Source organism: Cupressus sempervirens, chromosome 8 (genome assembly GCF_028749045.1).
Source record: "Cupressus sempervirens isolate cs-2001-9-10 chromosome 8, ASM2874904v1, whole genome shotgun sequence".
Classification (NCBI taxonomy): domain Eukaryota; kingdom Viridiplantae; phylum Streptophyta; class Pinopsida; order Cupressales; family Cupressaceae; genus Cupressus; species Cupressus sempervirens.
The window spans coordinates 475,618,753-475,635,020 of NC_143125.1; the positions used below are offsets into that span (position 1 = coordinate 475,618,753).

Below are 16,268 nucleotides of genomic sequence, written 5' to 3' on the forward strand. Positions count from 1 at the left end.
TTTAATTTTTAGAAGCATAACTATCATCATCTTTGAATAGTCATCAACAAACAAAATAAATTATCTATCACCTTAATAACTCTCAACTTTTATGGGACCACACAAGTCAGTGTGAACCAACTCAAGAATATCATTAGATGAGTATAACTTACTTGAAAATAGACTGTCATCTTACCAAGTTGACATCATTTTGAGCATGCAGCATGAATATTTATTTACTTGTGCAGAATTTTTCAATTTAAAATTAGGGAAAGAAGTAAAGAACTTATACTTCACGGGTTGTTATCTTCTTTGTGTTAATTGTACAGAGACATTTCAGGTATACTCAAATCTCTGTACAGGTGGAAGATCATTAGGAACTCAACATTAGATCAATGAGCAATCAGAAGCAATGGGAGTTTGGAATGATTTTAGGAGAGTAGAAGAGTTTTCTGGATCAACTCTGCACTTGCTGTAATATTATTATTCTTGCATGATGATGGCTAAGTAGAGTTCTGCATGCGACTGGTTTCCCGTGATCTTTCTAAAAAGCAAGTGTTTGTGAGATGAGAATTGAATCGTTAAAAATAGTTATTTTATCATCTTTTGAACTATTTGTACATAAACTTGGTGCTTCCATATTACGAAGCTACAAAAGCATTTAGGTACATCACATGTGAAATACAGTAACACAAGCAATGATGGTTCCACTAGCACTGCTCCGAAATATGCATCACCTTCTTAAAGGACAATGTGCCCTTCCATTATTAATGAGAATAAATAATTAATAGTGAGAAAACATTTTTATACAACTGCAAAAGGTCATTACATTCACATCTCTAATGTCCTGGTAATGTCAACCCCTTTAGAATGAAGGATCTAGCAGTCCCTCCATGTCAGCTGAAATATGAGCTCTTATATTTCTGAAATTTGCGATTGGAGTTATCTTGGACCAGCACCAAGGCCAACATGCATAACGCATTTTTGATAGACTAATCTGCTCACCTCTACTATCAAACTCCTCAAATTGCCTAGTCAATTCATCAATCCTTTCTCTAAATGCAGCAGCCCTCCTATCTGCCAAGTTTAGTGATCTCTCTGCAGCATCCCGAGCTGCCATAGCTGCAAGTACCAAATTTTCCTTTAACTTAATCCTGCTGTTCGCACTGTCTAAAGAATATTTCATCTCTTCCAAATCCTGCTTGAGTGCAGATATCTGTGAACAGAGTAGAGCATAGCTAAAAGATCATAACTGAAGGCAATCACTAGTAGATCAAAAAAATTAACAAAAATTATGGTATGCTATTTCCAACTTCTAGGAACTCTGTTACCAAAGAAGCACCTCAATTGACTAGCTATAACAAGTACCCAAACTTGTGTTCAATTATTTGATAATACTAAAACACTGATAGAAATACAATTTCAAAATTATCTATTGCTCAATAAAAATTTGATACTTAAGGATACTAACTTTTCTATATAAACATTTTTCTTGAAGATTGGCTTATACATGTTTTGCGTTCAACATCAAAACTACATAATTTTTTTTAACAAACTAATAGTCTAATATGCCTATCTTTAGAAATAATTACGTAAAACATGCTGAGAGATATCAATATGGAGGTAGCCATTTCTATTACTTGCATTATCTTTCTTTCTTTATTTTATGTTTACTAAAATAAGCATTTTTAATATTGTAATAAAAATTACTTATTATCTTGGTTGAAAGCATATAAGCTGAGTGAAGGATATCATCCTTTTGAGGAAGAGGATGAGGTGGGGAATTACCAGTGTGCAGAATTCTTTTTTTCAGACAGCAGCCTTAGGAAAGCAGATAGACCACTGGCAACGCAGGGGGGCTACAGGCGCTCCTACAGCTCCAGAAGCTCCGGAAAAAGAAAAGCTGAGGACCAGGATGTCTCTGCAACTGGAAGAGCCTTGTGCTCCAAGAGGAAGAGCTCTGCGTCCAGGAGATCATTGCATTCGAAGAAGAAGAACTAAATCTCTGTTACAAGCTTCGGCTGGTGCCAGATAAGATGCCTGGTATTTTGGTTTCTTTTGAGGTGAGTAGTAGTTTTAAAAGGATTTGATCTGTGGTAGACCGTAGGAGGGTCCAAGGGTTTTTTGGTGTTTTACAGATTGAAGTTAACTGAATGTTCTGAAAACTCTTCCTCTATGAAGGATACAGAAATGATGGTGTCTGGTCTGGCTATCTCTTCATATAACCAGCTTTATATTACAGTAGTTTTGGGATGTAAAACCTCTTAGGTTTATCTTTATGTTTAATCTAATTTGATAACTAAAATAGCAAGTGATTATATATTTAAATAAATTAAAATATATACTAGTAAGTAATATTTTTGCAATAATCTGTATAATATAGGACTTCGGTCTCGGGCAAGACTGGAGGTTTTTTTACTTCGTTCTTTCCTACCAGTGCCCGTCTGAACGGAGAACTCTGTAAACTCATTTTTATTCATCTAATATAATACAAGGCTTCGTCCGTTTACTGATCAAATATATATATATATATGTGCACAATAATTATTCATTTTAAATTTTAAATTTATTTTTTTTCAAATTAATAATATTATTGTAAGAGTTATTTTGTGGCATTTATAGGGGAGGTCTCTGACAAGCTTCTTAAGACAATGATCACATCTGGCCATTGAATGGTGGCCAATGCCAAGCAGACTATTCTTGTGAATAAATTTATTAAGGTTTGCCATAGATATCAAGTGAACACGGATATGATGGCCATGTTCTTGGCCATCATCTAGATGGTGGGGAATCAAAGGATGGTATTTTGGTGTTCTGCAGAAACTCTTCAAGAAGCCCTACTTGGGTGAACTTGGGGTGTCCTAATGTTGACCAGGCACATTTGTCCCCCATGACTACCATATGGTTAAGTGCCAAGGGGAAGAAGTGAAAAAGTTGCCTCTGATCACTACCACGGAGCTGGTGTCATGTGACGGAAGGACAGTCATTGCCACGAACATTGTGTTCCTCAAAAAGTTTACAGGCATTATGAAGAATGAAGGTGATAGCTGGGTGCAGGGGTATTTGAAGAATGAAAGCCTTGCCAGTAAAGATGGAAAGGATGACGAGCTTGGACCCAACACAATGGATGATAGTGGGGACGCTGCTAGTATGCTGAATCCACTGAGCACTGATGTGTTGGCTGCCCATAAAAACTCGGCCCAGGTTGCCCTGTGAAGGCCAATGCAAAAAAGTTTATAAAGAAGAAACCAAGGTGTAGTGGCCTGGGGGTTCCCTAAAATTTTGTTGATATCATCTATAGCTTATCTTGTTTGTCCAACAGTAAGCATAGTTGAAATTATGAAACTGTTTTGGGGAGGGGGAAGGGGAAACGGAGGTTGCATAGTCACAGCAATAACATGCTTATGCCTAAATGGCTGGTCTGTAGGGGGCTTATGGCAGGCTTTCATGCCACATCAACCATGAATAATGTACTATGCTTTTTAGATTCTAATTCAATGGGGGGTACACCTAGCAGCTACTCACCTATTTAAAAAAATCATAAAAAATATTCTGAGAAACAAAAATTATTTTCATTTTAAATTCATCATCAGATATTTTACTTTTTCATATGGATCTAATTTTAGTATTTATCTAAATTTAGATCACAAATACTTTTATTTATACTTTATTTTTATAAGATGTTTGTGTAAAACTATGAGCTATTTTATTTACTTCAACAGTTATTTTATAGTTGTAAGATTGTTTTGTTTTATTTCATTTTGTCCACTAATATCTATTTTATGATTTTTATTTTTTATTTTTATTATTTTTATGTGAGCTCTTTAATATTTTTTTGTTAACATGCTCACATTTCACCCCTTGCTGCCACTATAGTCACGCCTCTCATGTAAAAAACATGAAGGCCAAAATAAATAGGACCTGAAGGCAGGCCAACCATACATAAAATAAGAACAGAAACATTTAAGGACCAAATGGAGGAAGCATCCCAAAAATATCATTGGAAAGGTTTGAACTAGGTTTTTATGCAACTGAGCATTGATCAGAAAGTAATGGCAAAACTACACAAGACATTTAACTTTTCAAGTAGAAGAAAAAATGGTGCATGCTGGTTAATACATTAAGTAAAAGTATAACAAGGAGAGCCTTTCAATCAAAAGCATACAAAAACCAGAAAGAACTCTCAAACATATGCAAATCATTTCAACATGTGTGTAGAATTCAAAGAAAGAAATGCAAAAAAAAATTGAAACATAGATTGCAGGATCAACAGAACCTTGCATCATGAATGCAGCTACTGGATATAAACTCCCATACTGCAGATACAAAAACTTGAGGATAACGTTTTTAGAATCAACAAATACAGCAATCCATTTCCTGCCTTTCTTCCAACCTTATTTCAAATAATTGGAATGATTCTGGGCATATAAAGTTGGCTTTTGTTTTATAACATCTTCAACAACAAGAAAAGATGGATTATAAGGTATCTGGGAACATTCCTCTTGGGAGATGCAGAGACATATATTCTGACTCGTACTGGCATTGTATGCTAATCTGGTAGTCTTACAAGGGGAATAAATTCTAATTATTTTCAGTCTTAGCAGTCTGAGTGGTATGGCTTAAGGAGGAAATTCTCCTGAGTATTTCTTATCTGTGAAAAGTTTGCATAGATGTCGGACTAACACAAGGAGCAGCAAAATTGACTATATATTCTGTAAAAGTAAATGTATTTCAAGGAAATGTTGTCTGTTTAAAATAACAGAACTTCTAAACTGGTTAAAGTGAGCAAAGCAGGCGAAGGATATAAATGGGAATATAGAACCATCAAATTACAACAAGAATCCTTAATTAAATATATATTCGACAAAGCACCTTCAAGGATTGAGAATGAGATGAAGACTTCTTATACTATTTGCTTAAAAGCAACCTACTTGATTTAGGATATTTCGATAGGAACATTGTATGCGCCTACAGATATGGATAGGATTATTCAAAAATTAATAATCTTGCTAAGATAGTATAGATAAGCATTATGGTTATAAATGGCAATCTAAACTGAGAACTGGATATATGCAAGGACTAGATATTATGGATTCTTGTATAACTGGATTTTAGGCAAAATCTTAATTTTAATTTAAATCCTATCTTATTACCACTTGGTATAAAAATGAACAGGAATATTAAAATACATGATCAGATCCACTCTACTGTTTAAAAGCTAAATGACATTAATAAACATGACTTGAATTTCCCATCTATATTAATAATGACATTAAATACTAGAGAGATGAGATAATTTCTGGATGATTACTGGATGGAATATGTTATATGGGTACTGATATGTGCCAACAAGGTTTGCAAGATATTTGTGATGTGTTAGTAGCAATCAGGTGCTTCAGAATATAGTTGGAAATGGTAAGCAGCTAGGTAGAGATGACTCAGCAATTGAAGTAAACTGGAACTCAGGAAATGAAGGACTACATATAGCAGCAGCGACTTTAAAGGAAATTTGAGTTTCATCCTATATTTGTATTATAAACCCTGTATCAAATTATCCTCCATTAAAGGCAGTATTCATAAGATTATTTTTGAATATTTTGGAGCTATACCGGGAGGTTTTCTTTGCCTGACTCTTTCCTCCCGGTCTCCTAGTGAGTCGGTTTGTATTTTAGGATAATGTTAATAATAAATAATTCTCAGCTATGGCCCATTACCTAACCAAAAATATATATGTACTAAGTTACCGATTCTTCCGCAGGGGCCCTAGATGCAGATTCTCATCCGGTGGGCTCATGTGGCATATGTATTGGATTTCACTGAGCTCATCATGACTATGCTCCGCTTTTCTGATACAGATGCACCTTGCTTGGGGATGTGTATGATGGCATGGACACCATGGTTGAGAAGGTAAAACATTCTATACAAGCACATGAGAGTGACCCCACACAAAGCGAAGCCTTATGCAATCAAGTGGAAGCAATCATCCATCATCGTTGGAATAAGATGACTACCCCATTGCACCTCCTTGCATATGCCTTATCTCCTAGGTACTATAGTGAGGAGGTACTTGGTATGCCGGGTAGAGTTGCACCATTTTTGGATGAGGAGGTTGTTGAGGGGTGCCACAAAGCTCTTACAAGACTCTTCCCACTGGAAGAAATGCATGAAAAAGTGAGGGTAGAATTTGGGCTGTTTGCTTCAGGGTTAAAGCACTCTCCATTTGCACTGAAGGACCAAAATAGAATGGGAGTTATCCCATGGTGGTACATGTATGGTCAACTTTTCAAGCATCTTCAACCTCTTGCAATCAAGGTCCTATCACAAGTAAGTTTTTAATTTTGTTTTGTTTTATGTTTACACTTGCATCCTAGAATTTAGTGTTTCGCACATTGTTTAAAATTAATTTTCTTTTCATTTGTACGTTTTGTGAGCACTATCTAAGTTGCTAGTTCTTTTGCTGCTGAAAGGAATTGGAGTACATACTCCATCCATTCAGTGAAGCGCAAACAGTTGGGCTCCAAGAAAGCTAAGGACTTGGTCTTTGTCCACACCAACTTACATCTTTTGTCACCTAAGAATGATCATTACAAGGAAGGGACAACAAAACTTTGGGATGTAGCCCCTGAGTGTGTGGATTTGGTTGCAACACTTCATGATTTCACTACAATCAGAGATCGTGCTGATGATAGCGGGGCACGTGGTGCATCTGCCATAAGTAGAACCATGTTTGGTTCAAATGATCTTTCAGCAGTTGGAGATGATGATGAGAATGTGGATTTTCTTGCGAATCCTTATGATTCAGACTCTGATGCATATTAGTTGATTGAATAATCATTAACTAAGTTTTTATTTTGTTGGAATCTTGAACATGACCTATTGGAAATTATTGTCTAAGACCAAACTCTAATGTTGGACAAGCACATATTGATATATCATAAGAATTTTGAAATATCTTGAATTTTGATAAAGGGTGAAGTATCATAGTCATACTATCAAATGATTTGTTTTTGTATATTTCTTGCATTTCTTTGCATATGTGTGTGTGTGTGTGTGTGTATACACACATTTCCTCCCGCATCCGCATCCCAATAAAAATATTTCCCTGCATCCCATATCCGCTTCCAGGATCTGTATCCGAATCAATAACTTAGCATATAGCATTTCTTTTAGAAGCAGCAACAAAAAATGGTTTTTCCTAAAATAGCTCTAAAATGGTTACAAAGGAAATTGGGTCTTGAGAAGAAGGGTCACTGAGTTGTTTTCATTTTCATTTTCTCTGAGAAAAACTTGAGTTCATGTTTCTTGAAAACAAAAAACATCTTATGATAACAATTTCGAAAATAAAAATTCTCCTGGCTGGATATGGTCATATCCCCCTGACACATGGCTGCTGCATGCTCACTTCCCTCTGTATGTTTGGTAAAATGGATATATTTGATGCATTTTGAGGAAGTTTTAATTGCTAGATGTTGTTAATGCAATTTTGTTGAAGATTACATTATTTAGGAGGATGTTTGAGGTTTTTGTGAGTTGTACTTGCTATTCCAGGAGCATTACATTCTATTTCAGACCTAAAGTAGTACATTATATCCTATTAGTCTGATCTACATCAATCCTAAGCAGAAATAATAATGTTTTCAGCATTATTTCAATTTGGTTCTATTGGTGTGTATTCAAGTAGTGGCTACAGTTGTGTGGTTGGTTTTTCTAGCATCTTATCAGCAGCATAATAGTTTTATTTTTGTGGCTGTGGTGTTTTGATCAGCACATCTTCATCCTTGTTTGGCATTGCAAAGTTCCATAGACCCTTGTGAGCTTATATTCTCCTGTTATATATTTTCATGAGCTAATACATTGTGTTGCAGCAGTGTTCATTTATGATTGGGCCTGATATTGCAGTTGATTACAGCAGTTTCTTATCTTTGTCATATTGTAATGCATTTTCTATCTACTTTGCAAACTTTGGATGTTAATATCACCACAGATTATCAATTGAATGCATTTCATATTGTTGGATTAATCGGTGTTGCCTTGAATTTGTTATTTTTCATTCTTTTTTCCATACCAACTATTTGCAACTCTTAGTTTTTAGTTTTCCCTCAAATGTTATCAAAAGTATTATGTTGTTAGCTTATTTGTGAAGCTTTGGAATCTCTGTCAGCTTGTGAAAAGGTTCTCACAACCCCCTTAACTTTTGACAAAGTTCCCACAATCTTATTGAAACCTAGCCATCCTACTGCAAACTTCTTGTTCAAAAAGAGCAAAAAGTTTGAGTCAAAGTTCTGGAAATTAAGTCAAAATCCAATTAACTGATCCTTAATTGAAGAGAAACATATTAAAAGTTGATAATGGCAATTCCACAAGGTTTCAAAACTCATTTCACACCCCAAACGATGTTGTCACAACCACATCGAAGCATGACAAGGTTTACACAACCATGTCAAAATGTGAAGCACTATTTAGCAGTGTTACACAGGGACTCGCACCCCCCTCCCAAACCTCGGAGTACCCGTCCCCGAGATGTCCCCGCACCAGGTACTCACGTACCCAAGTACCCCCACCTCCGCCATTCCGCAACCATGCTGCCGCTAGTCTGGGGACTTGGATTTCTATTTGACTTCTATTTTTTGAATGTTACTATTGGGTATATAATATGTTACTATGTTGAATGTCCAATGGTTTTAGTTCATGTTGCAATTTGGCTATGTTCAAGTATTTTAATTTGGTATGTTCTATTTAAACATCATTTCATAATAAGCATTTCAAGTTCTATATATATACTATACAACACTCCTGCCTGCCCCGTCCTCCCCTTGCCACCATCCCTTGGCCGTCCCCCGCCGTCCTGAAAGTGAGGCCCATTTTCCCCGCGTCCCGGAAACTCGTTCTGACGTCTCGCCATCTCGACACACCCCAGTACTAGGGTAACATTGCTATTTAAGAAATTCAAGAACAAAGCAAAAATTTTAAAAATGAAGACTTGGGTCTGCATCAGAAAGATGCCTTACAAGGTGTTTTGGAGCCTGTTGAAGATTTTGAAACCCATGTCAGAATTCAACAACACATCAATTGGAGACCAATGAACTATTCATTACCACAGTCAAGCAAATGAAATTTTCTAGAGATGGCATGTCAATAATTGAATAATGTAAGAAGCTATTTTGTAAAGAGAAAATAAACTATTGCAACTTCAACATATGGTTCTAAAACAATTGTTGAGGGGTGATAAGGTTTCAAAAAACCCACAAATCTCCAACAATTAAATTGAAAGGCGACTTATTTTCAAAGTTTCTAACAGAACCAAGGATTACCAATATGGTGGGAGCAAACACATGCACTATTAATGTGCCACCAAGATCAAGGACATTGAGTGCAAGCCAAAATAATAAGGCAAGATGCAAAGAAGGTATTTTAGCAAGCAATTGTCGAGAGAAATGAATGAAGCAAGAAGCTATGCAAGAAGCATTGCAATGCAATACAAAATGGAAGTGATTTCAAATGTAAAGATACACAACTATTTTCTACTCTCGTATAGCTTATAGAGGAAGGAATTTCAGTTGTTAAAATCATTTTTATGAAATCTTGCCCGATACAGAATTGCGTACTAGAAATAAATATTCCTCCAAATTTGCTTCTTGTGTGTTACATATTTACAATACATAATTTGCCTCGTGTAATATGATTTTGACAAAACTAAAGCACAAATATTTGGGATATGAGAAAATGTCTAGTTTAGAGAGCACCCTACTCAAATTTGGGATACACATAAATCTCAAAGTATTCTAGAAGAGAGAATGTTGAAAATAGATCTCCAATCACACAAAAATTGCTATGTAGTATATAGTGCAATGTTGCAGGTGGTTGGTTTTCCGATGGCTACATAGTGCACAGAGTTAGTTCTAGAATGCATCAAGCACCATGACCCCCAAACTCAAGTGCCAAAATTGCAGATGATATAGTAATTGTTAGGTTGGAGGTAAAAATATTTCAGCCCATGCGTCAGTTTATCACTAAAATGTGGTCCAAATTTTATGGATAGTATTGTTGTTGAGAGATTTCTAAAGGATAAGTATCCCACTATGTTTTGAAGCCCAATGTAGCACATTGTCTCAATTTAATCCTAAATGAAATTGGAAAATTTAGAAGGGTTAAGCATGTATTAAAAAGGGCCCATCCAATTACCAAAATTATATACAACCGCAAAAGGGAGTTAAGTGCGAGGCATACATTATAAAAGACGACAAACTTGTTCATTTAGAGATGATACAATTTTCTAATTTCCTTGCACTGCAAACTCTTTGCAATTAGAATATGAATTCAAAATGTATTTTCCTTTCAACTGAGTGGATTGGTTCTAGCTTTGGCAATCAAATGGATGGCAAGACAACCACGGCGAACTTCATTTTGTAGAGATTTATTAAGTAGATGCAGAACAAATTGTTTTCCAAAGCCAATAATCAAAGTTTTTAGACTAGTCAACAAGGATAAATCCCTTTGGGTTATCTATATCAAGCTATGGATAGGTCCAAAGAGGTTCTTAAGATGGAAAACAAGGGTAGGCACAAGTCATTGTGGAAAATAATTGACGATATTTGGGGTTGACCAACACATTTCGCCCTCCATGCCACAAGGTGCTATCTTGATTCACCATTGTACTAGTCTGCCTCATTTCAAGACAATGCAAAGGTCATCCAGACCCTCTTCAAAAGAATGTAAAGATTGATAACTGACCCAAAGTATTTCAATGCAGCTATGATAGAGTTGCCCATACACAACCAAGCAAGGGTTTTTTTCCTCCAATGATTATGCCATAAAGGTAGAATGACCAAGGTGGGTTCCTTTAATTTTTTATGATTTACCTATATTGTAACTACGCGTATTACAGCTATTAAATTTTGACAAAGTTGCAAATGACATATTCTAGATAAAATTTGTGATTTTTCAGCACTAACGAGCAATTTTTAGAAAGGAAGCCCAAAGTCTTTGGTTGGTAATTCATGTTTTGAGCCACCAATGTAACTTATACACCAATGAGCACACTGTGTGTCAGAACATGTACATTCCATGAAATGCAACTATCGACTCGACAATGTATGAAGGATTTGGTGTTCTATCACCACAACCTCTACCTTAGACTGAAAAAATAAACTGGGGATAGAGAAAACTTGCAATTGAACTTCTAAATTCTAAATTATTGTTGTAAACAATTTCTAAAATTAATTTCTATTTCTCTAGAACTGATCTCATCTACCTCAATAACAGAAAAACTTGCAATTGTACTTCTAAATTCTAAATTATTGTTCTAAACAATTTCCAAAACTAATTTCTAATTCTCTAGAACTTATCTCATCTACCTCAATAACTTGTACATTCAATTTGATAACATCAGGTATCATAAAAGAAGATCAATCAATTGACCTTGACAAGATCGATCCAAATTCCAAACAAATTGCAAATAGGGCAACTTTTTTATGAAGACAAGTTCTTTTTATCTTGGTAGACATAAGGATGGATCAATCTAGGAGACAAATAGACCCTTGAACTTCATCGTCATGATCTATAGCTCCTACTGTAGCAATAGCAACAAGAATCATTGTCTCCCTACGCTTTTTATTACTTTCTAGGTTGATTTCATAAAAAGCAGATTGTGAATGATTTTCAATTTCAAACTTTCAAGCCAAACTATGTAATAATGTACAATGTAATTGGCAATCTGAAAATTAAGGAAACAAACAGATTCCAAAATTCATGGCGTAACTTTTCATTTCCTTTCTGCAATTAAATTGCCTTTTTTTATTAAAAAACCGCAGGTTTTCCTCTCTTTATATTCTGTAGTTTTTGGGATGCAAATTAGTTGAGACAAATTTAATATTCTGGTTTTCATATTTATTCCCTGGAAAGATTTTTGCAATAATATGCTTTAAACTATCAATGCTACTTTTTTCGAATGTGAATACTAAATAAGCTTGCTAGCACTGCGAGCTTATTTACTGTTATACAGGAAGAATATAAAGAAGTCTCCTTTCCATGAACACAGACAGTTTAAAGTGGTTATAGACTCCTTGGTACATTTTGACTTTAATGATATACACTCTGTTTACATTTGGTATATTCATATGATAATTGACAATCCAAACAATTGCCTAGGGATCTACAAGGTGAAATGTAAGGAAAGACAGCATATGTTCACTATGAACTCTGACAAGCACAACAATATAAGAAAATTTGGATACCTCTGCTTGGCACTCCTCCATGACAGTTTTTCCAGCTTCTGCTTCTAGCTCACAGGCCTTCCTCCATCTGGTTATGTCTTCTTCTGCCACTGTAATATCCTTCATGAGACCTTCAACCTTTCAAGATGACAGAGTGGATAAATTAATCATTTGTTCCTAATGAAACCTATCCCTACAAACTTCATAAATAAACATCTACCAATTACCACCATATAAATTGAAGATTAAAATGAAAACATTGATATTTTTCCATTTCTTTTAAAACTAGCATATGAATACACAGAATATCCAAAAATGTTAATTACATTTCCTGTTAGTGCAATTTCCCTCTCTTCAAGTTCTTTAACACATAACTTATGTTTTGCCAGATCTTGAGCTTGGCTTGCTGAAAGTTCTCTTAAATGGTCAACTTCTTCTCTGAAATATGACAGCAAAATGAAATTAAAGTGAAATGTTTAGCAACTAATGAATGATATATAACTTCAAGAATGTGTAAGATGCCTTACTCCAACAAAGAATATATTTCAAGTGTGTCACATATTGCTTAGCTTCAATTTCACAAGCTACACAAATATATATAAAAACAAAGCAAGCATAAAAATAGTTAGTGAGAATAGATATTATGATTTTGCAAAGATCTTCACCCCTTATGAGATGCTTTTGTTGTCAAAACACATACCTTGAAGCTTCCAAAGAATGCCGCAGTTCTGTTATTTCATGTCGCATAGTTTTTACTATATTTTCCATAGAAGAAGCCTGTGTTGAAAAATAAAAATAGAGTATTAAGTCCATGCTTTCCTGCACATGCTTTCCTGCCAAATAAACTGATAAGATTAACATCTAATACTATATTTATGTGAGCATACTAATAGAAGGAAGAGTGATGAGATAGAAAAAGTTATCAACATGCCTAATCTTAACTACCACATTGTCGTTTCTGAACTAAACATAGATAATAAAATGGTCATTCCTAAGACATAATAATTCAGCTCATGGAATGTCACACCCCACCATGAAGGATATCAATGTCTTAAAAAATTCAAGACTTCACAATTTTCCCAAGTAGAATGATCAGAAAGCATTATGAATGAACAGCAAACAGTGATGGGCTTAATGATAAATAGCAATCGGAATATTAAACAATGAAGCAATCTTAATCAAAGAAAACTTAAAAGGAACTAAATTCTTTTAAAACAGCAATCCATAAAGCCATGTGAATACATTGTGACAATTAATAAAGGTGCATCAAGGAGGAGACCCAACCCCTCACAAAAGGGCAGCCATCCCAAAGGTCACACATCTTGAGGAGAATGAGAAGATATAAAGCCACAACGGGATAGGAGTGAAAAAGGGCATGGAGGATTATAAATAGAGATTTAATACATATAGCAATCAATTAAAAGAAGTGGGTGCACATTTGTTATATCAAGAAAACATTGGGGAGAAGAACATCCACAGATTTGAACATCTCAGCAGTCATCCAAATCAGGCAAAGATCATTGTGAACAGAACATACAACACAAAGGATCAGACTGGAAGAAGTCATCTCTAGAAATATTATTATGAAATTATTCTCAAAGGGACATTGAACATCATAAGAAAGTAGATGATATTGAACAAACCAATTGATAAATTGAACCATTCAGCAATAAGCATTCATTCAAAGGAGTGGCAATAGCATTGAAGAAGGAAACAGTATCAAATCAGATCTATCTATATCACACTAGCAGACTAAAAGGCATGAATTAGGGCAGTCCCGGAAAGGGGACATGACATGGAAGAACAAAGACTTGGTAAAGCTTTTACAGAACCACCCACATATGGTTTGCATTTCATTCCAATTTTGGAGCTCAATATTGTTGGAATTTAGTGATCTTTTAACAATTTGTTCTGTTCACCATCATTTCATTTTGTGTCTCAGGTGGCATAGACCTGGTAATTCTTGAAAAAAGAAGAAAGTTTTGACATGTATAAAATAAAAATTGGAATTGCAAAATTGAGGTATTTGACAAATCGATTTCAATTTCAAGTATTTATAAGAGACACAAGGAAATAAGTTCAAGATTTAGGAAAAAAACTGAACAATCAAATTCTTGAAGAAGAAAAGTTATATTCAAGATCTGCGACTGAATGTGAAGATCAGTTTAGTGCCAAACTGAGTTTATGAATAATGTAACCTAGACCTAGGATTGCAACATAGCTTGGAATGAGAAGGTCGGTCATTACTTGATAAATTATCAATCGAAGTCCAGGACAAAGGCAATTAAATTTAAATAAGGAAAAGGTTGCAGAATGAGCTCAACTGGTAAAAGTTTTGCGCCTTTCAAAAAGGAAACCAAATTCAGAGTTAAAATCTTCTAAAATATCATATCTACTGCATTTGGTGTGGAATGCCTCGAAAGATGGAGCAAGGCATATTTTAAAGGTGGACTTGACAAAAGAGATACTAATATAATCGAATTGTTTCTGGATTCAACTGTATATATATTTTTGAATCAACATTTCAGATCGCACTCTGTGATCCATCATCAGGGATGAAGGAGAGCAAAGTGAGCAACTGTAAGAGAATGTTTTGAAAAAAAATGAAAACGTTGCATACTAAAAATGGATGAATAGAAGTGATTGTGTAGAAGGGAGTAAACAAGAGCCCCTTTAGTTGTATCATCTAAGCTAAAAGTCATCACTAATTACAGTAGAAATCATATCACTCTTGTAAACAGTACAAACTCAATAGTCTGAGTTCTGCATACTTGGCAAAAGGAATCTCTCTGCCTGATTGAAGTATAGCTGAAGACGAAAAGAAACTTCTCTATGGACCTACTCTAGGGTTGTTAATAATTCTCCTCCGAGAAGTCAGACTCGGGAATGCTGAAATACACAACTTTTGAAGACATGTCAATAAATTTGGCAAAATCAAATGGCTTAACATTACAAATAAGCCTGCTAACCTACTTAACACTATTAAATGAAAAATCGGAGACCTTCATACCAGACTGAAAGCATCCTCTTCCCCTTCATTGCTATCATTCTCTGGCGTAGGAGGCTTGCCCCCACTCTCAACCTTAAACCCAAATCCAACCCTCTGCAACCCTCTTTCTGCAATCTGAAAAATTGCCGCTGCACCGCCTCCCTTTGACTTCGAAAAAGCCTTCTCAACTGCCTCTTTTTCTGCCAAAGCACTTCTGAGCAAAGTACTAATATCCCTATTCTCCTCTGTTAAACTTATTATACTATTCTCTAATTCTTTCTTTTCTTTCCGCGCATTTTTCTGGTAGTCTTTAAACGTGGCCTCGGCAGAAGCAGCAAGCTTGGACACTGCCCTTACCCTATCCAGGCAATCTTCTAAACTCCCCTCAATACACAATTCGTCTGAAATTGATTTTAGTTCAGAAATTAATTCATTCTTCTCTGGTTGATCGGACTTTGGGTTATCGCGCATCATATTCAATAACTTGTCAAGGCACTCTTGAGCTTTGGAAATGTCAGCCAAAATGGGATTCTGAGATTCCATTTGTTTGCGAAGATGGTTCCCCTGCATTGAGGTTTCATATAATTTCTGGCCAAGTTCTTCATTTTCTCTGATTACATCCTCCAAATCCCTTTCTCGGCTGATGTCCATAGCATGAGCTGAGTCAGGCTAGCCTTAAAGAATTTATTGTCATAATCATCGAGGTGCTGCTTCCTCTGCATAGCAATGCCATCATAATTGATCGTTTCAAAAAGACCTGCAGGAAAATAAAATATATATTTTCGAGATCTTTCCATGTTTTCCAATCTACCAGTCAAATTACAGGACAAGTCAAACGAGAGCTTGCTTGTTAGGAATAGGGAGAAAAGCTCACTGCAGTTCGAATCACGAAATACCCGCCATATTTAAGAAAAGCTCGCTTACGCCATCTCCTCTTTTTAATTCTGATAAAAATTAAGCCAGCCATTCGACATTCGATATATGTAATTTATTGAATGTATTGTTTAGGATATAAATCAATGGAATGCTATCCCGTTTGAAATTTAATAGATTTAAATTATATTATGTTTGAAATTTTGAATTTGATA

General features: G+C 35.3%; 1 protein-coding gene across 1 annotated transcript; it reads right to left on the reverse strand.

The window, feature by feature from the left end:
- Nucleotides 1-552: 552 nt before the first annotated feature.
- On the reverse strand, nucleotides 553-15,944 carry LOC149543298 (uncharacterized protein At3g49055-like). Its single transcript, XM_089798136.1, has 5 exons — nucleotides 15,202-15,944; nucleotides 12,892-12,968; nucleotides 12,518-12,629; nucleotides 12,213-12,329; nucleotides 553-1,195 (listed from the first exon to the last, which is right to left on the reverse strand). Exons 1-5 carry the CDS (start codon nucleotides 15,829-15,831, stop codon nucleotides 845-847), a joined length of 1,287 nt encoding a protein of 428 aa, XP_089654262.1. The 5' UTR covers nucleotides 15,832-15,944; the 3' UTR covers nucleotides 553-844.
- Nucleotides 15,945-16,268: the final 324 nt, after the last annotated feature.